The 25,232-nt window shown below is 50.2% G+C and overlaps 1 protein-coding gene across 3 annotated transcripts in view; it reads right to left on the bottom strand.

Annotated features, from left to right (window-relative positions):
* The window catches only part of Septin3 (septin 3), a 27,588-nt gene extending 9,448 nt beyond the window's left edge, over positions 1-18,140 (bottom strand). The window contains exons 1-7 of one of the 3 annotated variants that reach the window (XM_031350452.1): positions 17,773-18,129; positions 13,826-15,252; positions 6,440-6,631; positions 3,272-3,400; positions 2,774-2,855; positions 2,059-2,196; positions 411-528 (exon numbers count right to left, since the gene is read on the bottom strand). In XM_031350452.1, the coding sequence (XP_031206312.1) occupies positions 411-528; positions 2,059-2,196; positions 2,774-2,855; positions 3,272-3,400; positions 6,440-6,631; positions 13,826-15,233 (2,067 nt within the window). In that variant the 5' untranslated portion in view covers positions 15,234-15,252; positions 17,773-18,129. Of the gene's footprint in view, positions 1-410; positions 529-2,058; positions 2,197-2,773; positions 2,856-3,271; positions 3,401-3,680; positions 3,708-6,439; positions 6,632-11,261; positions 11,468-13,825; positions 15,253-17,772 lie in introns of those variants that run through there. The other 2 variants (XM_031350454.1, XM_031350453.1) reach the window with 2 other exon arrangements.
* Between the last annotated feature and the right edge of the window lie 7,092 nt (positions 18,141-25,232).

Below are 25,232 nucleotides of genomic sequence, written 5' to 3'. Positions count from 1 at the left end.
CCCCCCCCCCCCGCTGGCTGGGCGTTCAGCTCTCTTTCAAGACCAAGTTAAGTCTCTTCCTCCATAACCTCCTCAGTGTTCATTTTGGTTACTTTCTTTTTCTTTTCACCCAATGGGAATTAGTAGGGCTTGGCAACCAATTAGCATACTCTTGTATCAGTTCACTGTGATGATGAACAGGAGCCTTTGCAGACCAAGTGTGGAGGGGAAGGGGAAGGCAGCCTGGAATTGATGGCCTCACCTCTGGTCCCAGGAACGTCTAGCCCTTGCCTTGAATGGTGAAGTAGGAGGGAGTGAGGGTGGAGAACTGGAGGGGAAGTGGAAGACATGGCAGGCAGGAGACAGTTTAGACCCAAAGGAGGGGAAGGTAGCACTAGAGGTGGGAAAAGGACAGAGAAGACCCAGCTCACCCTCTGCTTGAATTCAGACTTCTCCTCCAGGGTCATGGTGTCAGCCTTGGCAATGACGGGGATGATGTTCACCACTTTGCTGAGGTGTTTCATGAACTCAAGATCAAGTGGTCGTAAGCTGGGGCCCAGAGAAGGCAGGAAGGTCAGAGCCACATCCCCTTCCTGACTCAGCCACTGCCACCTTGCCAGACCGTCCTGGGGAGCGGACTGGTCTGGGAACCTGGCTGAGGCCCTGCAGCTGAGTTCGTGCAGCTGAGGCCCTGCAGCTGCAGCCTCTCCTCTTGCATATATCTACTGCTTCGGCGCCTGCTACATGTCCCCAACCTTGTCCTTAACCCCTCAGAGTCAAGCTCCCTCTTACGTTCCACAGTTTTCACACAAAGCATCCCTCTCTGTAAACCCTTGCAAACCACCCATGATACCGTCTCTGACCCAAGTTGGGGGACAAACATAGATGGTCATCACCAACTGAACTCTTCTCAATGGCCTCCTATCAGCCCCACAGCTCATCCTGCAGAGCCCAGCTCTAGCACCCCAGTCTGAGTCTAGTTTGCAATCTGGGGGTCCACTAAGTCAGACTGTCTGATAGTGTCCTGAGGTCTGGGGAGTTTTAAAACTATCTTGCTAGCTGAGGCAGGAAGATCTCAATTTCAAGGCCAGCCTGGGCTACACATTAAGTTCAAGGTAATTTTGGATAACTGAGAACCTGTCTCAAAAAGTAAAAGGAGGGTCAGGCATGGTGGCACATGCCAGCACTCGAGAGGCAGAGGCAAGCGGATCTCGAGTTTGAGGCCAGCCTGGTCTACAGAGCCAGTTCCAGGACAGCCAGGGCTGCACAGAGAAACCTTATCTCAAAAAACATAAACATAAATAAATAAGTATGAGGAGGAGGAAGAAGAGAAGGAGGAAGAAGAGGAAGGTGGGGAGGAGGAGAAGCAGAAAGAGGGCTGGAGTATAGCTCAATGGAACAGTGCTTACTTAGCAGTGTGAGGCCCCAACTCAACACTGGCTGAGTACCCATGGCTCCTTCAAACTTAACGGTCTATAGCCTCTCGAAAGCTTAAGTTCTGACCTTGCAGAAGGGCTTAGAGATCCACATTGCCCTGCAGGATGGTGGCTAGAAACACCCGTGAGATGTCTGACCTCTACCTGTTGCCACACTCCCTATCATGGGGCCCATCTGCTGCTTACCAGTCACGTTCCCAGCACAGCCTTTGTCTCTAGATGTCTGGCTCCTCCTGCTGAGATGGCCACTCTAGATTCCCACAGCCAAGTTCCATACCTTTTCTAAATACTAGCCCCAATCCAGGAGCCCCAATTCTCTCAGCTTTGCCTTTCTTGCCAACCCCACACCCCGAGCCTTATCCAAAGCAAGTGTCCATTGAACAAACAAGGTGCCCTCTGCTTAAGTTCTCTCTGCTGGTACAGTTGGGCTGTACAGAGACACCAGTGAGCAGTACGGAAGGCAGTAACAGCCAGTTTTACTCTCTTTCTTATAGGAAGTCTGAGGAACCCTAAGATCCCAGGGCCATGACCTTCCAGCCATCCAGCTCTCCCCAGCTAAGTCCAGGTATAGAGTCTCCAATCCATGGCACAGATGACACAGACTGGAGCCAGGCTCAGCAGTAGGGGTGGGTCTGGTACGTACGAGTGTCCTGTCGGGGAGATGAAGTAGAGGCAGCAGTGGACTCGGGTGTCAGGGATGCGCTTCTTCCTGGCAATATTCACCTCCTCTTTCAGGAACTTTTCATACTGTTCATTGATGTATTTCTCAATGGGCTCCCAGCTGAAGGGCAAGGGAAAAAAAAATAGATGGTGTGATGGTTTGTATATGCTTGACTCAGGGAGTGGCACTATTAGGAGGTGTAGCCTTGTTGGAGTAGGTGTGTCACTGTGGGCGTGGACTTTGAGACTCTCATTCTAGCTGCCTGGAAGCCAGTCTTCTCCTAGCTGCCTATGGAACACGAGGTAGAACTCTCAGCTCCTCCAATTCCACATCTGGCCATGCTGCCTGTCATGATGATGATGGACTGAACCTCTGACCTATAAGCCAGCCCCAATTAAATGTTACTCTTATAAGAGTTGCCTTGGTCATGGTGCCTGTTCACAGCAGTAAAACCCTAACTAAGACAGATGGGATCCACCCAAGCGACAAAACTCCAGCGTGCCTCTGAGGCACAGTTGGAACACAATCCCCCACTCCCTCCTTTCTCCACCCAATGGCCAGATCTCCCTCAGCCTCTCCAACGAATGGCTTCCCATGGATGGGACCAAGCCAAGAGAGGATGCAGGTAGTTCTCAATGCATCGTGTCTTCCTAGCAGGGTATTTAAGTGGAAGAAAATCCCAGAGGTAGGCACATACCAGTTTTCATTGTTGATCTGGTCTCCAAAACCTGGCGTGTCGATGACTGTTAGCTTCATCTTGACACCGCCTTCCTCTATCACTAGAGAGAACAGAACGCATCGGAGGCCCTGTAACCCACTGGCCAGCGACACCCATACTTCTAAGAAGCAGCTATTTGCAAAGTCAACGTTACAGACTTCTCCCACTCAGCACTTTTATACACGCTGTTCACTACACCGAGGAGGCCGTGCCTGGCTTCTTCCTGTTTCTACGTCTGTCTAAATCCTCCCTGGGCTTCCTCCTCTAGTTCAAGAACCACCACTTTCATGTCAGTATCCCCAACACACACACACACATTCTCCATTCCTACCTCACTAGGCCTAGCACCCTAAGGAATTTATCCAACAAATCTGGGGGGTTTAATTCCACATTGTAGTTGCCATCCACATCTTAGTGCCCACCATGCCCCCTTCCTTTCTCTTGCTTGTCCACAGAGGATTCCAGTCTAGTCCTCACCATGCCCAATCGCTTTGATCTCCACTGTCTTCGGGATCTTCTCCTCCCGGTTCCAGCTGGAGGCCTTTCGGCTCACTTGGGACTTGAACAGCGTGTTGACCAGGGTTGACTTGCCCAGTCCACTCTGGCCTGCAGCGCGGGAAGGGGCGAGAGAGAAAGGGAGACAGGCCCCACATCTGCCTCCTGCGCTGCAGAGCCCTCCTGTGAGCTCACAGAACTCCAGTGTCTTGTTTGAATACCCCCTGAGGACTGAGCGTCAGGTAGGAATGGCTGTCTCTTTAACAGAGAGGGGCCTTGGGAAATGACAGCTGGATTTCATGTCCCTTCATGGACTCCAGGATCATTGGGGAAAGAAAGCACAACTTGTGCGTGTGGGTGGTGTGTGGTGTAGTCTTCTAGTTTGGTTTGGCTTGTGGTTTTGCTCAACTTAGCTTTTCTGTATTTGATAACAGTAAAAGTGAAAACAGAAGAATTACTTTACTTTCAGATCCTGACTCATGGTGCCTGAGCTTTTCCACATCTGTCAGTAAAATTGGTCTTTTTAACTCCACCCCGCCACTGGTGCTGGGAACTGAAAACCAGGGCATTGTGCTTGACAGTCGGGCTCTCTAACACAGAACTAAATCCCTAACCCTAAAATCATTCTTACCATCCCTATGTATCTCATAGCAGTTATCTCCCTAGATGGGACGGCCCTAGAAACCTCTTCTAATATAACATTTACGAGGCAGTAGAGCTAGTAAACACAAGACTAAGGCTCACACCCCAAGAATGATGACATATATATTGTGTATATATGTATCCTTTATGCTCATGTTGTATGTATGTGTATGTGTGTGTGTTGTGCATTGTATGTCTGTGTATATGTGATGTGTATATTATATGCTATGTATGGATGGATGTTATATGCCCAGGTATGCATGTATGTATGTATACCTAAGTATGTGTGTATATATGTGGTATGTGTGATATGTATACATACTATGTGTGCATTATGTGTGATATATGCTCATGCATAGATGTGTGTGTGCATGCATGTGTATGTATGTATGTATGTATGTATATATGTTGAACATGTGTATGTGTGAATGTGTTTATGTATGTATGAGTGTTATGTGTGTATGTATACACGGGTGGTAGTGGAGCATGTGTGTTGTATGCTCATGTATGTGTACCAGTGCATGTGCTAGAAGAGGCCAGGAAAGGACGCTGAATATGCTGCCCTATCACTCCCCACTTTATTCCTTTGAGACGAGATCTCTGATTGAGCCTGGAGTTAGGCTGGTGACCAGCAAGACCCAGTAGGCTTCCCGTCTCTGCTCCCCACTGCACTGGGGCCACACATACAAGTGTAGCTGGCTGCACCTAGTTTTTTTATGTAGATGCTGGAGATTTAAACTCAGTTCCTCAGGTAACCGGTGCTCTTACTTACTGAGCCATCCTTCCAACCCCCACTACTTTTTAAATTGTGTTCCGAGAGGGCCTAATGGCCTATTGGAGGAAGTACTGGGAGAGGAGGGGAAGCCAGGCAGGCAGGGCCACAGCACCTTCATCCATGATGGCTCCCTTTCTGCCTGTGTCAATTATATAGCTCTGCTTTCAAAGAGGGCCTCTAAGTCAAAGCTCGCTCAAGAACCACAGGTCTGCGCAGCAGTTCTCATGCATAAGAATTACCTAGAATGCCTCGTAGCTGGTGACCAATGCTGCCATTCGCCCTGATGTCTGCACAAGTTCCACCTCAGAACCTGTGGCTTAACTGGGCTTTAAGAAGAATTAACTGGATGATAATGTCCAAGAAGGGCTGGTCTAAAGCATCCATGTAGTATATGTAGTATATTGGGGGGCGGGGGGAGTGGCCAGGCAGAGAGGAAAGAGCCCAGGGTTCTAGACACCAACTGAGGTGTTCTCACTGCTTTGAGCTTGTCATGTGATCTTTATAGATTGTCTTTATAGATTTTTAGATCTTTATAGATTTATAGATTGTCTCTTGACAGATGGATAAGGAAGGAGGGGACCAGCAGAGACTAGGAGTGGCAAACAGATGCATTTTCTCATGCCACCTGGGGAGTTGGCAAAAGCCACTTAAACCATCCTGTAATAATGGCTCTATAGGAAAGAGCATGGCAAGTCGAGGGCCTCTGTGTGCAGAGCGGAGTGTAGATGGAGACTGGTAAGAGCTGACTTGGAGCAGCTCCCAGTCGGGAGAGAAGTCTAAATTTATCCCGAGGTTAAGTGAGAGCCATGGAATTAGGATGGATGGTTCGATGAGTTCTGCAGGTTGGAAGAGGGTTAGGTAGCCAGTGGACAAGGAACTGGAGAGGAAGGGAGACCAGGAGGATGAAGGTCACCCCAACTGCCCCACAGCCCAGCTGTAAGTGTCCATGAACCAACTGATCCTGGTTCTTGAGGTAGACTTTGGCACTAAGTTAAACATCTGCCTCAGAGAGCACACCGTCAGCTCAGCTGGCGGATGTGTAGCCAACCATTGGGAGGACTTCTATCCTGGCCGCTGTTCTTATCCTGCTCCAGGTCAGTACTTTGTGAGCAACACTGGGTCAGATAGCTGCAGTAATCCAGAGGAGACCCTAGCTCGGTCTACGGTAGTGGTGGAGGGATGGGCAGGAGCTGACACACCTAGGAGACCTTTACAAGGTTAAAGGGGCAGGGTTTGTTTTGGACTGGGAGAAGCAGGAAGGAGAAGGATGCCTCGCTCTCTGCACACCCAGGGAACAACTCAGATTAGACAAATGCACCTTTCTGCTACATTCCGTGACTCACTGATGCTACTTAGTGACTAAAACCCTGGAAATGTTTAAAGCTTCACCGTTCTACAAACATGAATAAGGCCATCTCTCGCCTAGTCCTCTCACGGTTCTTGGAAGTAGGAAAGGGCTACTCCATTCCACAAACCTAAAAGCCAGCTCAGAGTGACCAACAGGCTGCTTGTCTACACTCCATCAGTGGGGAAGCTAGCCTGGCCATCCATCCAAATCTCCTATCCTTGAATCAGCAGGTTAAGAGGAGGGGATCAGACCCTTGTGATCAACATGCTGAAATCCTCTCCTAGAAAGAGCTCACCCTAGAGAAGCCAGGCCATTCTGGGGAAAGAAATGAGATCCTGGGTGCTGCCCACCACTAGGCCTTCAGTGACCCCATGGCTTTCCATACCAACGACCATGATGTTGAAGTCAAAGCCGGTCTTCATGGTCTTCTTGCGCATCTGTTCGATAATGGTGTCAATACCAATGTAGCCTAGCAGGTTGGAGTTGATGCTGACCGGCTTCATGGGCACCGCCGGCTTAGGCCTGGGCTCGGGTACCAGCTCTGACATGGCTGCGTCCGTCCTAGCCTCTGGGAGCCCTGAAAAGCCAAGGTAGGAGAGATAGGTAGGGTGAGCGGCAAGAGAGCAAGGGTTTCATGGAAGACCAAGAGTACCTTAGTATGGAGTCACAGAGTTGGGACTGGAAGAGGCCATAACATCATCCAGTCTGGGTCCCACACTGGGTCTGGGGAGAACACTGATGTCTTGAGGACTTACTCAAGATGAGTCCAGTTTAGGTCATTGTCAAAATCTGTTCCAGTATGAGGTTCTTTAGTTTGTTTATTATGTAAAGATTTATTTATTTTCACCTTAGGCATAAGGTAAATGCATTGCCTGAATGTAAGTGTGTGTACTATGTGTATTCAGAGGCCAGAAGAGGGCACTTGATCATCCTGAACCTGCTCCAAAATACTACATCTGCATGTGCAATCCAAGGGTCCCCTCCCCTCAGCCCTATTGATACTTAGGTATCTATTGTAGCAGGATTGACTGTCTTACGTCTCTGCAGGAGAGTCACTAGCACCCACAGTCTCTACTAGTTTCCAGAAGGAGCCACCAAAAGTACCAAATATTTCCTGGAGGATAACTCCATTACAAAAGATCATTGGTCCACGAAACATCTGTTATTCAGACCTGCATCTATGGGCGGTGGTGGTGCACGCCTTTAATCCCAGTACTTGGGAGGCAGAGGCAGGCATATTTCTGAGTTTGAGGCCAGCCTGGTCTACAGAGTGAGTTCCAGGACATCCAGGGCTATACAGAGAAACCCTGTCTCAGAAAAAAAAAAAAATCAGACCTGCATCTTACCTTGCCAACTATGGAACAGAGAACCTTTAGGGTCCTGGATCTATGTCACTAGGTCTAGTGACTGTCAATGGCCTCAGTTACTTGGTCTTTTAGAAGCCATCGGAGCTACCCTTCTTTGCGAAGTAAGCGTTACCCCACCTTCAGCCTCAGTTTCCCCTCTGTGCCATGAGTTGCACAGCTGGTATGCAGTGGAGGATCTCCTGACACCCTCCCATACCAAGTTTTGATTCTACAGAGCCCATGGTAAGGGCTGAGTCCCAAACAAGGACTGCAGTTTGCCTACAATGATACATTCATGCTAGTAAACCACAGAAGGGGAGGCTGAGGAACGAGCCCTCCCTCCCCAGAGAAGATCAAAAGTCCCCTTGGCAAACCATGGATGTGTTCACACACAGGAGAGAGGTGGCAGAGTCACACTGGCCAACAGAGTAAGTCCTAGAAGAAACCAATTCTGTTTCCCTCTCTGTAAAGTGAGTGTGTGGGGTGTGGTAAAAAAGAGCTTAGCTCTGCTGTCTGTCAGCTTGTACACTTGTGTGGGCCAATTCCCTCCTCTCGGCCTGCTTCTTCCTCTGGAGAATGGTCGTAGGGCCATGATGAAGACTGTAGTGAGCATCACATGAGATATGATGCTTATACCCCCGGAGTACAGCCTCACACAGACCCAGTCCCTTTTGCCCTTGCCCTTTTCAAGTTCGGCTTTCTGGAGAGGGGAAGGTTTGAAGCTGTGCACGGGATTGCATTTAGGAGGGGGATGTGCCCCTAATTTGCTAATCTCACAAACATGTTCTCTGCTTCCATGTTCTCTAGAGGCTTTGCCATCTTCAAGCGGTCCATGACTACCACTGTGCATCTCGGCCTTGTGAGGAGAGTCGACGGTGCAGCAGATGGTCAGGAGGAAGTGGGAACATGTCTCCCTCCCCACCGCCAGGCCCAGCCAGGAGTCTGCTCTAGTACCCCCACCACCTGGTCCTTCTCCTAGTACTGGCAAGATGTGCCTCCTGATGGGAAACTCTTCTTTTCCTCTGTCCTCCTCAGGCACAGCTAAATCTGACAAAGCCTTAACACCTCCCCAAAGCCTGGCTCGGTTCCCTCCTGCTTCCCAGGAAGCTGTTGTCAGCCAGGTGGCTCCAGAGGGCAGCAGGGTTGGCTCAGCCTTGTGACAGCTGACTCTGAACCGCCTGAGCCTGCTCCTCCACTCCATACATGGCTCATGTGCCCCTTTAGCACATCTGCTTTGGGAGCCAGTACCCCGTTTCTTCTTCCTGCTGTTCTCAGAGCCTGGCCCTTTTGGTTTCCTGTGTGCCTGCTGGGCACATTTGGTACCCACAGCCTGTGTGGTGACATAAACAACCAGGGATGCAGGCAAGGGTACTTGTATATGTGGAGGTTGTAAGTATGGTTACAAAGCATGTGTCTTTACATCGTGGCCTACACGGCTCTGTCTGTCTGACCCTGATTGAAAGAGGGAGCTGACCCAATGCCCAAGTAACTCCTAGACTCTGGCCAGCTTCATGTAAGTCCAGGGCAGGAGTGGCTCTTACATTCATTTTTCCAAGGAGCAGTGTTAGCATCCATTATGAGTAAGGTACAGAATAACCAGTCAGCCTCCTCCTGACCACATGCCAATTACATGCCAATTACACACCAGTCACAGGCTAACAAAAGCCACTGGTGGGCTATAAGTGCCACAGACATGCTGCCGTGTCACAAGCTTTGCTGGAACACCCTGTCCCCCCTCAAAATGCCAGTTAAGTAACAACTCCTCGCTGAAAGCCTTCCCACTTGATGTGGCGGCCCCTCACTGTGGGCTGCCTCCATCCTCTTTAGGTTCTATAGTACTTAAGCATATCCATTCGTTCCAGGCCATTCCATAGGCTGTCAAGTGAAAGCCCAACTAAACTAAGCACTACAATAAATGTCAAGGAGAGAGTTGTATCCAAGACAAGGCCATTGTCCCAGAGGACCCACTGTCTGTGAGGGTGCCTAACCAGTAGACCAAGTCCTAACAGAGCAAATGCTGCTCTGGGGTTGGCCTCTATGGCTCCATCATCTGTTCCTCCTGTCACCTGTCCCCACCAGGCCATTCATGGCTCCATCATCTGTTCCTCCTGTCCCCTGGTCCCCACCAGGCCATCCATGGCTCCATCATCTGTTCCTCCTGTCCCCCACCCCATCCCCACCAGGCCATCCATGGCTCCATCATCTGTTCCTCCTGTCCTCCAGTCCCCGCCAGCCAGCCATGGCTCCATCATCTGTTCCTCCTGTTCCCCAGTTCCCACCAGGCCATCCATGGCTCCATCATCTGTTCTTCCTGTCCCCCGGTCTCCACCAGGCCATCCTTGGATGAGCAGCTGACACAGGTGTGAATCCCAGCTAAGTGATTCCTATAAGCCTAGGGTTATAGGAATAGCCTTTTGGTTTTGGTTTTGGTTTTTCTCAGAAGGTAGGGTATCTGCCTTGCTTTGCTTACTGGGAAAGCCATGCAAAACCATGCATGTAAATGACCCATCAGTGAATATGTGCAAGATCCCAGCCCTCTTTGAGAAGAAGCCAAGCCTTATTGTTCTCTGTGCCCAGCGCACCTAGCATATCATAGACCCTCAACAATGAATGGAAAGATGAATGGATGAATGGATGGATGGATGGATAGATGAATGGATGGATGGATGGATAGATGAATGGATGGATGGATGGTGAATCAAAGCCCCACCAGGCAGGTGTCCCTGCAAACACCTCTCTCCTTCTTCCTCAGAGGATACTTCCTGTCCAGAGCACCTGGACCCCACCCCAACCAACCAATAGCTGTTGTGTGAGCCACAGTCAAGGTAGGTTCACCTATAGAAACCTCCTCTGTCTCTGCATCTGAGATCAGAGGGGGGCTCCCCAAGAATAGGGAAAGAGCTCATAACAGTGCTCATCGCAGAAAGCAGCTAGATGGTCCTTGGGGGGGGCCCTCCTAAGCTCCCAGATCACCCAGAAAGGGTTGCATCTGTCTGCAGCACTCCCTGCTAGGAACCTGCCACACCAGGGTTCCAGAAAGAGAGACAGTCCACCTGACTCAGCTCTGACCCCTCAGGACAACAGACTCCATCCCTAAGGCAAGCAAGGATACAGTGCTCTCTCCTACAGGAAAATGAATGGCTTTGTCTTCGTCTGGACCAAAGACCCCACCCCTCTGTTGGAAAGGTGGCAATAGGAGAAGGAGATCTTTCAAGAATAGTGCCTGTCCCCCGTTAGCTTAATGCTAGGGCTCTCTCTTCCCTCCCAAGCTGAGGGGTCTTAGCTAGCCCCTGGTAGCCAGCAGCTTTTAAGATCCCACCTCCACCATACAGCCAATTCCAGTTCATCCCAGTTCCAGCCCTGGGCAGCTCCAAAAAAGAAAAAGAAAAAAAGGAAATAGAAAGAAATCCTTCTGCATTATAAGAAGCAAAGGGCCCTGGGACACCCCCCTCTCCTCCATTCTAGCCAGGAGGCCAATGAGTTCCCTTGGAGACCACCAGCTGGTGCCTGTCTCTGTGCTTGGTCTCTGTGTGGGGGAAGGGGACTGATTGATGTGTCAGCGCACAGGTCTCTTACTGGTTGTCGGTGGTCTGGACCCCAAGCTTGGAGTAAGAGCGGTGAATGTGTGCGCGTGCCCTGGTGTGCTCCAGCGGAGGCTTTCTCTAAGCATCTGGGTCTCCATACCTCCCCAAGCTTCTCTGTGTGCCTTTTACGCTTCCAAGTGTGTGCCACCGGGTGTGCGCGTGTCCATGCATATGTCACTGCACGTGGGGTCCTCGGCAGAGCAAACCCTCCCTTTGGTAGGGCTCGGGGCCGCAGCCTCCTCCAGGCCGGTGCCAGGCGCCCAAGCGACAGCCCTACCTTTGGACATGAATCCTCCTTTGTCTCGGGTCCTCCGGGAGATGCTCAGGGCGCGGGGCTGCAAGGCTGAGCCGGGCGCGGGCTCTCCCTGGGCCAAGCGGCCCCTGCAGCCGGGCCTCGCCCCTCGGCGCCGTACCGCCTACCCGCCCGACCCGCCACCCGGCCGCGCCGCCCCTGCGCCCCGCGCCCGCCCGGGACCTCGCCTCCGCTCGCTCGGCGCCGCGCCGCCCCTGCCCGCGCGCACCGATGCCGCCGCTGCCACCGGCACCACGTGACCCGCGCGCAAGCCGGCCTCGCCGAGGGCCCCTCCCCTTCCCGCAGCTCCCGCGCTAGCACGCGGGAGCGGGTGCCAGAGCTAGGGATGCCCGGCCGGGTAAGGTGCCTGCATCCCAGTCCTCGTCTGTCTCCTTAGATCTTATCCCTAGCCCCTCACCGGGTCCAGGGCGCAGGAGACCGGTGGCCCCTGCCGGCGACGGCGCGCGTGCGTGAGTCACGCGGTGATTGGGATGTTGCGCTGGTTCACCGCGGTTCTGCCCAGGCGCGGTTGCTGACTGAGCTCCGAATCAAGAGAACTGGGTTCCAGACCCAGCTCCCAGTCTGGGTGCTGAACCCTGTAACCCTGAGTTTCCCTGAGCCTCTCCTACCCACCCAAAGAGTCTTTGATGCCTTGGCGACGGCTAGTTGATCAACCCTGGAAGCACAGGACTGAGGATGACCAAACCTCCTTGACCTTAAAGCTTTGGGGTGTTAATAGAAAAAACAGAAAGTTGGTTTGCACAGGTGCTATGGCACCATGGAGATATATCGGACGATTTGGAGCAGGTGAGGGCCAACGTGGAAAGACAAACGGAGAAGAGAAAAAAAGAATAAAGGGGCATTTTCCAGTGAAGGGCAATGCGGGCAGGGAAGCCGGGAGGCGGCAGAGCGCTGTACAGGTGATCACTCAGAATGTGGCCCTGATCTGAGGCAAGAAAGATGCAGAAAAGGGCTGCCCCATCTAAGAGGGTGGAGAGGCAGGCTGCACAGTAGGTTTTAGGGGTGGGGATAGTGAGACTTTGTTACCTTATGCCATCAAATAACTAAGTGCCTGTCGCAGCTTTGTGGAGGAGGGAAGAAGCGGAAGGATACACAGTGACGACAGCTGCGTGGTGTGGCTGTGCACCCCTTTAATCCCCTACAGAGGGTAGGACACTCGCTCTGTCGCTTGAAACCAGCCTAGTCTCATAGTTACTGCCAGGACAGCCAGAGCGTCATAGGAAATATATATACACATACATATGTGTGTGTGTTTATTCACATACATACATACATACATGCATGCATATACAGTTTACAGATATATGACGTTTGAAACCAGCCTAATCTACATAGTTATAGTTAGTTCCAGGACAGCCAGGCCTACAAAGAAAAATATATATATATATATGCATATATATACACATACATATATACATATATGTATATATACACATATATATATACATACATATACGTATATACACAGTTTACAGATATATGGTGTTTGAAACCAGCCTGATCTACATAGTTATAGTTAGTTCCAGGACAGCCACATGGTCAAGGACAGAGAAGGTACATAAATCAGATGGGGGATAGACTGAATGGGATGAGAAGAAAATGGAAGACTGGTTACCTGGGAATCCCATCATCATGGTTCCTGCAGCTGAAGGAGGGAGATGGGGTAGGGCAGCAGCTGGTTCTAGAAGGGAAGGGCTCCCTGCCTCTGGACAGGTCCTGGAGACACCCAAGGGGAGGAGTCCCACAGAGTTCGGGAGAGAGAGCTGAGCTGAGCTGGAGAGCTGGGGTCATACCATAAAGAGTGAAGACAAGGCCGTGTGCACAGTGGGACAGGAGAGGCTCTGATGAGCGGAGGACTAAGCTCAAGCATTGGACTGGCTACATCCCAAGACTTTTTCCTGACCCAGAATCTAAGCTGAGACATCCATAGAATTTCTAGCCCTTGTGCTGACCTATTTATAGACATGTGTAGGACTTATACACACACACACATACACTCACACACATACCCACACACACCTCCAACTTTAAAGAGCTGGAGCCAAGACTTCCAGGTAAGGCTGGCTGTGAATTCTATCTTCCCATCACTGACATCCCTTTTAAATAGCAGATCTGTGTTTTTGTTCATTAGACTTTGGGTGGGTGGGGGGAGGTCCAGAAAGAATTTCTCTATGTAGCCCTAGCCATCCTGGAACCTACTCTGTAGACCAGAGAGACCTCAAACTCAGACTTTCCTTAAAGCTAGACTCACTTATTAACCACCCGACTATCCTGACTTCTTAGAGAACTAAGAAACAAGCATAGATAATGATCAAGAAGGAGACTCAATACATCCTAAGCTGTGAATCTTTCTCCGGACAGCTTCCCTCGGCCCAGTTCATTTTCCTTCAGCCCCTCAACCCTTGGCCCCTTTTCTGCCACTTATTCAATTCTGACCAGAGAGTCCCTGCTCTTTTATAACCTGTTGAGATGGATGCATCCCTGCTTGCCCACCAGCAGAGCCTCCCCAACCAAGCCCTTGCATTTACCTTTGGGTCGTCTGGCCAGGTCCAGCGAGGTGAGTTCCTTGATAGTGTCTGTGGAAGCATCCACAGCGGCATGGTCCTGGGCTGGGTCTGTGCTTCTGCTCGGCGTTAGAGAGGCAGCAGAGGTAGCAGTGTCTGAGATAGTCAGATTGTTGACAATATGTGGCTTGGTCTCACTACTGGCTGAATCTGGGTGAACCAGCACAACTGAATCCACGGCTGCACCTAGTCCGCTTGTGTCCAATGCAGAAGAATCTGCAGTTGTGTCCAGCTTGCCTCCTGTGGCTCCTGCCAAAGCTTTGACTGTGTCCAACCTGGGTATGCACCCCTTGGCCTCATCCGATGTTGGCAAAGCCATGTTTGAGGCCCCCGTGCTCAAAAGCATGACATTTTCCCGCTTGTCTGACTCTGCAGTTACCAAATTCATAACCTGACAGGGCTTGGTTGTCTCTGCTTTAGCTAAATTCCTGGCTGTGCCTGCTGTCATTGAGTCTGTGGCTTTTCCTGACTTGGATGCTACTGGTAAATTGATGGCCAGGTCCATCTTAGCATCCAGAATAGGAAGCTCTGTGCTTCTGACCAGTTTGGATGGGTTTGGTGTGGGCATATTGCTAACTAACTCTTTTCTGTTGATAGCGACTGAGCCTATATTTCTGGCTTTCTCTAGTTTTGTGCTCACAACAGACAAGTTTGTAGCAGAGGTAGCCCTTTGGAGGTATGCTCTGGATCTGGGAATACCCCTGGGCCTGCACTTGCCTCTTCCTGGAGAGGTTCTGGTAGGAACTTGACCCATGGAACCTGGCCCTGGAAGGCTTGATGAACTCTGAGTGAACTGAGCTTGGAAAGGTAAAGTTAAACATGAAGACACCAGAGGCTTATCCCCTGCGGGTGTTCTGCTGAACTTGGTAAGGCCTGGGTTCCCATGGCCTTCAGAGGAGGTCCTGACCTGTGACACTTGAGTCATGAGTGGCAAACTTGAAGCAGACAGCCTCCTTTCTCTGTGGGTGACAGCCTCCTTGTGCAAATTGGGCAATTCTTCCCAATGAGAAAGTGAGGCATCTAGGGGCCCTGTTTGGACCTTCTGGCGAATTGTTAAGGAAATAGAGCTGAGTTTCCTGGGCATAAGACTATTGGGAGGCATGGAACTCAGGGTCCCCACGGCAGTGTCCTGTTGGGACATACTCCAGGCGCTGGATCTAATGCTTGGCTGGTTGGAATTCTGTAGGACATTGCTCTGGGGGAAGGCATCCAAATGGACAGTCTTCTTGATGACAGGGATGAGGGAGGACACATCCGCAGCGAGCTTTTGGTGGGTGTGGTGCGCCAGCATGTGGCTTCGAGAGAAAGATATTCTGGGGCCTGGAGGCCTGTGCGGCTGCATCTCCGGAGGAGCAGGTGTGAAGTGGTTCATCCGGGCTGTCCAGCTTTCCCTAAGGCAACCAACCACAAGGGCGAGGTCTCAGCTCTCCTCCTCCTAACCAGCAGGTGGCGCTGCCAGCCTGACGGAACTCTAATTTGAGGGCCCGTTGAGTCCTTAGGGACTTTGTGTTTTCCTTTAGCCCCACAGCTTCCACCCGCTACAGATCGACTCACAGCTCATACAGCTGCCCATTCGGCAGCCACAATATAGGCACTTGCCCCTGACATCAGAGAACCCAGGATGGAGTTTTGCTCTCTCTTTTCTTGGGTCAGAGGGGGGGCGGCTCTCCCTGGACAGCTCTGTGGAGGTTACATACATATTCAAGGACCCTAGAGGAAAGCAATCTGCCTGTCTCTTGCAGAAAACACCATAGCAACCAGAGCAAGAATCCAGGTATCTGGGTCAGAGGCTGTGGGATGTCCAGATGGCCTGAGAACAGAGTCTGAACCAGGACCCCTGCACTACACCAGGAAAGAGCCCCTGAGCTGGAGTTGTGCTGGGGAGAGAGACATTTGGGTGGGGCCTGAATAGGGTGGGTATCAGCAGAAGGAAGTTGTGCCTGCCCCCGGGCAGCTCCTGAGGACAGCCCACAGACAAGAAGGGAAAACCTCCTTTTGAAAGCCCCAACACAGGACTCCCAGGCTATGCATGGCAGGGTAAAGATAAGGCTGAAGGAGAACAGGGTCCAGGCAAGGATGCAAAGCTGTCCAGGTCCTGCAAGATAACCTGGTCCCCTCTCCTCTTAGGAGCAACCATTCAAAGACAGGTTGAAAGGGGGAATGTTGGGAATGGATCTGAGTATAGTGGATCTGTGGGGCGTGACTGAAGGACTCTGAGGTCCGGGCAGTGGGTCAGGGATGGGGTTGGAAAAGGCTGTCTAGGGGCAGGGAGTTGAGAGAAACGGGAGTCCCCAGCTCAACACTCCAGTGCTGCCAGGCAAACTGGATAGATGAAGCATATTCCCCAAGGTGGCCTCCAGGATCCCCAGATGGCTGGCTGGGGCTGCCTCTGGGTCAAAGTTATTTCCATTACTTTCAACATCACAGGCTGCTGCTTGGGGAGTCAGGCCAACACTGGGGGTGGGGTGTGACTATCTGAGTGTAAGGGACTGGCAGAGGAGAGTGGTATAATAACCGTCTCTCTGACATTTGGAACAGGAGAAGTAGGAAGCATGGGGACCTTCATTCTGCCTTAAGGGATGTCCTCAGCCCATCATCTCTAGCTGTGTATTTCTCTCAACTGTCAGTCTCTGCCTCTTCTCCATTAGGCATATCCCTGCCGCTCTGACCTCTCTCACCCAGACTGTCCCCACCACATGCACTTGGGCACACCTTGGTTGCCCTGCACTTAGCCATAAGCCCAAGGGGCAGAACTTCTGAGGTCACTTTGTTCTCATGTCACTAGATCCCTGCCTCCTCAGTGAGCCCTGTGCCCTGTGAACATCTTAGCCCTACCCTTCCTACCCCCCACACACCCATAGTCACACAAAGACAGGCATGCACACCTACCTGGATCAGAAGACAGAAAAGAGGCCTGTGGTTTTCAGTCAAGGGAGCTGGACCACCCGCTCTTCTGCACCCAGAGGTGAGCCATGTGACCAGGCTCAGAGACCTCTCTTCTCTGGGTCCTCTCTTGAGCCTTCGCTAAGCCTCGCCATCACAGTCCACAAGCTGAGGGCTCAGTTTTCCCTAGCCTGTCCCTCTCTAGCTATATCCCCAGCAGCTGGGCTGGGCTCTGGGCAGGGAGGCTCTGGCCTCTCGATAGTGGGTGGGCAGTGAATGGCTGCTCTGAGTCTCTGGAATCCTACAGAGCTATGGGTGTCAGCCAACTGAGCTGCCCTAAACACAGAGCCACCTAGGGAGGGGATGGCTCATAGCCCATGTGTTCTAGTCTCCAAGACTGGACCCTTGAGAAGTATCACCAGTAAGAGAGAACCCAGCTACTCCAACGGTGATGTCCCTGTTTGTACCTGTATCCTCCCGCTTTTCCCTCTGCAGCCTTCTGAGACCTTGCTGACCCTGGGGCAGTCTGTGTCCATGCTCCTGAGATTGATTGTGCTTCATGTTGGAATGTCTGAGTATGTATCTGTACCCTTCAAATCCATTCTCTGAGACTCAGCTTTCTTCAGACAGATCCTGTACTAAGACTCCGGGTATGAAGATAGCCAGTCCCACTAGGCGGTGGAGGCACACGCCTTTAATCCCAGCACTTGGGAGGCAGAGGCAGGTGGATTTCTGAGTTTGAGGCCAGCCTGGTCTACAGAGTGAGTCCCAGGACAGCCAGGGCTAGACAGAGAAACCCTGTCTCGAAAAAAAGAAAAAAAAAAAAAAAAAAAAAAGACTGGAGCCAGACCTCAAAGAAATCCACAGATCTGCCCACACTGTCTCTGGTGAGGCGGGCTCTCAGCAGCCTCTGGCTACTGGGCTGAGATCCGCACCTTTTTCTGTATTCCCAAGCACTAGGCTGCTCTGTCACACGATGGTATAAGAAGGACCGTGGTAGGAGGAGCCACCATTGGCTGGGTACTTACTCTGTGCCAGGGACTGAGCCAGGCTGGGGAAACTCAGAGTCTTCTACAAAACCCAGGCATGTAAGCAGATCATCACAGCATCGGCCACAGAGCGCATGCCACAGAGCTGCCCTAAACACTCACTCTGAGTCAGGAGCAAAGCGAAGTGCCCTCTTGGCACGTCCTCTACCCATCATCTTGCCACTTCATTTCTACCAATGAGGGCGCCATACCCCACAACACTGAGGGATCTGACCTGCTTTCCTATGAGCTGCTCTCCTTGGCGAGTGAGCTTCTGGCCGGGCCAATAGAACTTTCCATGATAATGGAAATGTTCTATATGTCCACTGTCCAATAAAATAGCCAGCAGCCACAGGTGGCTCCTGAGCACTTACAATTATTCTATGTTGACCAAGGACCTGGATTTTCTTTTTCAATTTTATTTCATTTGAATGTGCATCTACCATATTGGGCAGCACAGTTCTGAAAGATGCAGATCGTATTCTTCTCTGGGTCCCAGGGCCTGACAAGAATCACTCAGTATGTTTCTGCACAGTAACTGAATGGTGAATGTGTGGGCCCAGGATCCTCGCCTCTTCTGATCCATTCTCTCCCCTCCAAGCCTTAGGTTTCCATAGCTGGCTATGCCCTGGTTACCAGGCAACATTCGAGAAATCACACTGGAGGGGGAGGGGCGCTGTCTGAGTTCTTTCCCCTCCTTACATGTTTTGAGGCCCTGAGGAAAGAAAGAAGTAGCAAAATCAGCCTGGACAGCCTAGGGAGCCAGCTCTGTAGGGCCTGCCACCGCTCTCTTACCTCCTGGAGATCAGGCAGCCCGGACTGAAGCCCTGAGTTTTCCTTGCCTGACCACTCATTATAAGACTCCTGTCCGATAGGCCAGGAGGTGGTGGTGCACGCCTTTATTCCCAGCAATGGAACGTAGAGAGGCAGGTGTCAGAGCAAGTTCCAGAACAGCCAGGGCTATACAGAGAAGTCCTGTCTCAGAAAAAGAAAAAAGAAAAAAACAAAACAAAACAAAACAAAAAACCAAACCAAACAACAAGAAAACCGTCCTAGGTGTCAGCTGTCTTCTCAGTTAGAGATCAGATGCCCTGAGGTGATTTCTACCAGCCTGAAGATCTAGAATCCACCCCTCCTCCCTCCTTTCAGAGCAAGACCGGAGTCTCATCCATCTCCATCCTTCGCCTGCTGGTCTACCTCCTTTCCCTCCAGTGTGGACCAGCTCTGAGCAAGCTGCTTGTCATTTTTCCCTCTGCAGCCTCTGTAGCCAAGACATTTGTCCTCAACGTCATGTATACAGGTATACAATACAGTTCTATAAACCAAGTACTTACTGATAATAATCCAAAGGAATTGATTCATTTCATCTGGGGATTGGTATAGTGACAGAGCTCCCAGCTAGCCTGCATAAAACTCTTGAGTTGTCCCCAGAGCCTCAGAAACAGCAAAACAAAACACCAAATAGATAACATTAACATGAAAAAGAAATTTATGGGCTGGAGAGGTGGCTTGCGGTTAAGAGCACTCACTGCTCTTCCAGAGGTCCTGAGTTCAATTCCCAGCAACCACATGGTGGCTCACAGTCATCTGTAATGGAATCTGATGTCCTCTTCTGGTGTGTCTGAAGACAGCAACAGTGTATCCATAGACATAAAAGAAAAAAGAAAAAGAAATTTATTTTAAAGTTTTGGTTTCTTTTTTTTTTTTTTTTTTTTTTTTTTTTTTTTTTTTTTTTTTTTTTGGTTTTTGGTTTTTCAAGACAGGGTTTCTCTGTATAGCCCTGGCTATCCTGGAACTCACTCTGTAGACCAGGCTGGCCTCGAACTCAGAAATCCGCCTGCCTCTGCCTCCCAAGTGCTGGGATTAAAGGCATGCGCTGCCAACGCCTGGCCAAAGTAATTCTTTGGTACACATAAAATTTTACCATTTGTTAAAGACAAAGGCAAATTTGCATACTAATGAGATAAGAGATGCTCATTTGGTTTTACAAAACTAAATCTTAGCTGTTTACCTGCTGCAGTGGAATGTAAAATATCTTCAGTGGTTTTTAGAACTCATGGATATTTTGACTTTATAATTGGCAATGCTGAGAGCGCCATTTTTCATAAATCAGAATGATAACAGCAGGCATGTGTTCAAAAATTGTTAGAGATAGTTTTCCCTACTCCGGAGTCAGAGTTCGCTTAATCTCCTTCTGACACTCCAGGCAGCGACTGAAGCAGCTGTTTTTGTTTTACATGGGGTCTCACATGTACCAAGTTAGCCCTAAACCTCCAAGAATGACCTTGAACATGGTCCTCGGGCCTCCAGGAATGGTGGCTGGGATCACCCGCGAGCTCTGCCACACCTGGTTTATGCACAGCTATGGATGGAGCTGAGTTTCTACTTAGCCAATAAGGAGCAAGGTAGGAACATGCTGACTTGGTTCTCCATCACTAAACCGTTTTGTTTCTATATTAGCAGCAAAGACACTGCGGTTTACAATGCACCATAGCCTCTGTGAGCTTTTAGATGGCATTCATCGGTAGGTAGTGTATGGCATGGGAAGGTCAAAGGGTGCACATCAAATTCAATTCCAACACACAAGAGTTGGCAGAAACAGCTCAGATTCATTTCAATTTTGGGTTGTTGTGAATTCAGAAACCTTTTGCTGTTGCCCAGTTTTCTCCGCTCCCACATTTTAGTTTCTGGTGTCCACCCACAGTTTTAGAATGTGGGGCCGAGCAGAGTTCAGTGCTCCCACCAATAGCACCAATTACAAACTTGGGTCCAGCTGCCCTCTAGTGGCCAAAATGATAATGTGCATCTGTGCACTTTCCCACCAAAGACTGAGACGTTGGCAAGTATCCTCCAAAGACAGACACCTCCGCTCCAGTCTTTATGGTGACCTCCCTGACAAAGAGTATGTGCTATGATACCTCTCAAACTTGTGTGTTCTGCAGCCACATGAATTTCAACATCCCTTTGTCTTTCTGAGCCCCACGTTGTTCCATAATAGGGGTTGGCTTAGATAGTCTAGGTGACAAACTACTCCAAGACCCTAGGTGCTATGACACCAAGGACTAGTTTCTCATTCATCCCTTCTGTCCACGACACTGTGAACTAACTACGTCCCACGTCACCCTCGCTCTAGGACCCTCCAGGTCATTGCCAGGGATTGTAACAAACTGTAGATTAATGAATCCCCTTGCCAGCCACTGATGGCTTTGAACTAATTAGCACTGGTTGGCCAGAACTAGCTAGATGAGCCACCCATTACAAGAAGGTAGGAAGGTAAACTTCTATGGCACACTGAGAGCTTAGGAGGCAGGACTGTTTGATAAGCAGTGGTGTGGACACATTTTCAGACTGCTGTGAGAGGGACCTTAGGGAGCCTCTAATCTTGCCCAGTGCTGTTACTGTACACTGCACCCCCTCCATGGGAGCCTTGAAAACTGATGACCCTGGAGGTAGTTAGCTTGGTGGTGGATGGTGTGCCTAACAAGCGGAAGACACTGAATTCAGCCATAAACACACAGACCTACAAACACACGCACACACACACATACATGCAAGCACACATACACACACACAAACATACACATACACGCTTACACATTACACACATGCTTGCACACACACAGTTGTGGCTTTGGGATTTCTATTTTCTTGTCTGTTTAACCCCATGGTTTCTTTCGACTCCCATGAACCTGTGGGAAGCTGCTCAAAGCCACAAAACCAGAAAGGGAAGTGGATTTCCCACAGTCACACAGTAAAGCATGGGCTCTCAGATCTCCATATTTCAACTTCTAATGAGCGAGAGGGAGAAGGTCTACCTACCTACGTCCTCCAGAAAGATTGTTAACGGGACTGTGGCCACCACGTGTACCTGTACATGTACGTGCACATATGTGTATGTTGTGCATACATGGATATCTGCCTGCATAGAGAGGTCAGAAGTCAATGCTGGGCATTATCCTCAATCTCCCTCTTGTTTTCGGAGAGCCTTTTAATGAACGTGGAGTTCATTGATTTAGCTAAGGCGCCCACCCAGTGGACTCCAGGCCACCTCCCGTCTCTGCCCACCTTGTACGGAGAGTACAGGCATACTTGCCTTCGATGTGGATGTTGGGAAGCCAACTCAAGCTCATACAGCAAGCATTTCACCTATGAAGTATTTCCCGGCTATTGTTCGTTCGTTTCTTTGTTATGGGTTCTCCAGACAAGGTTTCTCTATGTAGCCCTGACTGTCCTGGAACTCACTTCCTCTGATTCAGAAATCCACCTGCCTCTGCCTCCTGAATACTGGGATCAAAGGTATGCACCACCATGCCCATGCTGGACTCCTGGCGGCCACTTTTCTAGGATGCAGAGAGCCTCCTCCCGTCCCTCAAAGCTGCTCTTTTGGCCTCTTCCAGCCTTTGAGCTTGGGCAGGAGAACAGTGGGGGAGGAACAAAGAAAAGCCTGTCCTGCCCTCTCAGCTGGAATCTGAACATTGCAGCCATTCCCACTCGGGACGCTGCATACTCTTATTCCCTGTCCTCTGGCTCTGGGCTGAGCCCAGAGACACCCACCCTGGCAGCCCCTGCCAGCCCCTGGGACTCCACAAAACCTCTTAAAGCAGCTGAAAAAAATCCCCTGCAGTCTGGGTCTCCAGGGTTCTCTGCCGAACACCAGAGCTACTGGCCACTCTGCGGAGACACTTCTCCATGACATGTCAATAAATCACACGCAAACCAGGGCAGGCATAAGTTGCCGATGGGGTCAGAAGGGAGTAGCAACTACAAGTTAATCAGGATTTCTTCTAGGTCTAAGCTGTCTTGAAAGGCCACCCTCCAACCGGGCAGTGGTGGCACACACTAAATCCCAAACCTTGGGAGGCAGGGGCAGGTCTTGTGTTCAAGGCCAGCCTGGTCTACAAATGGAGTTCTAGAACAACCAGAGCTGCACAGAGAAACCCTGTCTTGGTAAAAAGAACAACAGCTACACAAAGAAAGAAGAGGAAGAAAGAGAGAGAGAGAGAGAGAGAGAGAGAGAGAGAGAGAGAGAGAGAGAAAGGAAGGAAGGAAGGAAGGAGGCAGGGAGGCAGGGAGGCAGGGAGAGAAGGAAGGAAGGAAAGAAGGAAGGAAGGAAGGAAGGAAGGAAGGAAGGAAGGAAGGAAGGAAGGAAGGAAAGATCAAGGCCAGATGGAGTTCTAGAACAACCAGAGCTGCACAGAGAAACCCTGTCTTGGTAAAAAGAACAACAGTTACACAAAGAAAGAAGAGGAAAAAAGAAAAAGAAAGAAAGAAAGGAAGGAAGGAAGGAAGGAAGGAAGGAAGAGAGGAGGCAGGGAGGCAGGGAGAGAAGGAAGGAAGGAAGGAAGGAAGGAAGGAAGGAAGAGACAGAAAAGCAAAGCCATGCTCCAATCCCCCACCACCATTCACACTTGTGTTCCACCACCATTCACACTTGTGTTCCATGCTTTGGCCTTGTGGCACCACCCAGTTCTCAGTAGGGTCTCTGGAGATACCACAGCTTTTGCTGGCTTATTCCTTTTCTCTTACAAGGAAAACTCTTATGCAACCTTGAAAACCCATGCTCCTGGTCACTTCCTTGAGGAAGCCTTCCCTGACAGCCCCCTGTGGGGACTCCGGACTTCTTCAGTCATGTTTTCAGCTCCCCACTCAGCTTTGGCTGCTGGTATCTTTCCATCTATCCCGTATTTTTTAGCTCTTTGTAGTTAGGGGCGACATGGGTTCTTTATATTCTCCGTGCTGGGATTAGTGTGGAGTCGGAGTAGGTTCTGGCTCGCCTCTGTAGCTGAATGGCACGCCATGGTTACATAATATTTTCTCCCCCCACAACTTCCTTAACATTTGCGACCACCAATGAAGCAGAGCAGACATGCTGTGCAAATAAACAGACGCCAAGCCAGGCGGTGGTGGTGTCCAGCTTTAATCCCAGAGTTCTGAGTTCAAGGCCAGCCTGGTCTACAAAGAGAGTTCCAGGATAGCCAGAGCTACACAGAGAAACCCTGTCTCAAAAAAAAAAAAAAAAGAGAGAGAGAGAGAGAGAGAGAGAGAGAGAGAGAAAGAGGAAAAGAAAGAAAATGAAAAGAAACAGTTGTCTACAGAGAAGATAACACAAGCTGGGGGGGAGGGGTGTCAGATGCCGGAAGGAAGACATGTGTCTAGCCTAACTCATCTTTGCCTAGCACACAGAAATGCTCAGTGGATTCAGGAAACTTGTCTAGGGATATGCCTCTTAAATCCCCACCTTTGTTGGGTTTCCTGTTCTCAGGCCCTGGCTTCACGATGCTCTCTGCCCTGTCCCCTGATGTGCCCAGTCAGATGGAAAGACTCTGCCTCCCCCAGTACTGGCCAGTGGCTTGAACACAACACCTCCTAACCCCGTAAGAGATGCTAAGGATTCAGTTAGCTCTGCTGCTCTTCCTATCCCATCAGAAACATGTCTTTCCACCATTTAGAGACAGAAAACATACCTTTCATGAAGAGTCACTCCCTATCGAGTATAAAAGAATGGGATGGTGAGGATGGTGATGATGATGATGATGATGATGATGATGATGATGATGATGATGATGATGATGATGATGATGATACTTTGTTGCTTCTCTTTTCCCTCTGGCTGTCAGGAAACTCAGGGACAATAATAACAGTATGACAGCAAGAATAAGCATTTCAAGATGATCCTGCCTCCACCTCTCAAGTGCTGGGATTACAGGAATAAGCCACTATACCCAGTTTATAGCATAATGATTGACTACAAAGCATTGTGCCCACAAGGCAGGCAAGCATTCTAAGCAATAGAGCTACCCAGCCCAGGCCTTGCACAATCATAACGGTGGAATTTTGTCAAACCATAGTGAGCCGAGGACCACTTGTGTCTCCTGACACTGTCCTCTGGATACATGAGGGGGCTCTGCTTGAAACCGTCACAGGCTCTTTCTGGAAAGACCAGATATGAAAAATTCATTTATCAAACCAGGTCCAGATCTGAGGTCAGAAGGCTTGACAAATCGCCAACCCTCCTGACTATGGAACAGTTGGTGGTGGACATTGGACAGAGGCAGCTGCTGTTCCGGGAGCCTGGCTACCTCAGAGACTCGGGTGGGATCCCAGTCAAACACAGTGTCATGCTCAGAGCCAGGAATTTCACACTTCAGATCCAGAGTGCCTTGAATTCTATTTTTAAAGGTGCCAGAAATGAGGCTCTAATGTGAAACCTCCTGACTTGCAAATGCTAGCATCCAATTGCATCTTTTCAAAATACTGAATAAACTAGACTTGCCCAGCAGGCCACGTTGGAGCTCATCTGGTCAAGCCCAGTCTACTCCCAAAGGACCTGTTTGGTATGGCAGGGTGACTGGGGAGTGAGTTTCAGTGTTCTTTCTGGACCCTACCTTCCCCTCAAGAGATTCTGAGAGAGCTACCCTGTCCTGAGACAACTCGAGCCCAGGGCACTTGTCAGGTCCAAG

Source organism: Mastomys coucha, unplaced genomic scaffold (genome assembly GCF_008632895.1).
Source record: "Mastomys coucha isolate ucsf_1 unplaced genomic scaffold, UCSF_Mcou_1 pScaffold11, whole genome shotgun sequence".
NCBI lineage: Eukaryota > Metazoa > Chordata > Mammalia > Rodentia > Muridae > Mastomys > Mastomys coucha.
The sequence above is the reverse complement of the archived record's forward strand: the minus strand, read 5'-3'. Positions and strand labels throughout refer to the sequence as shown.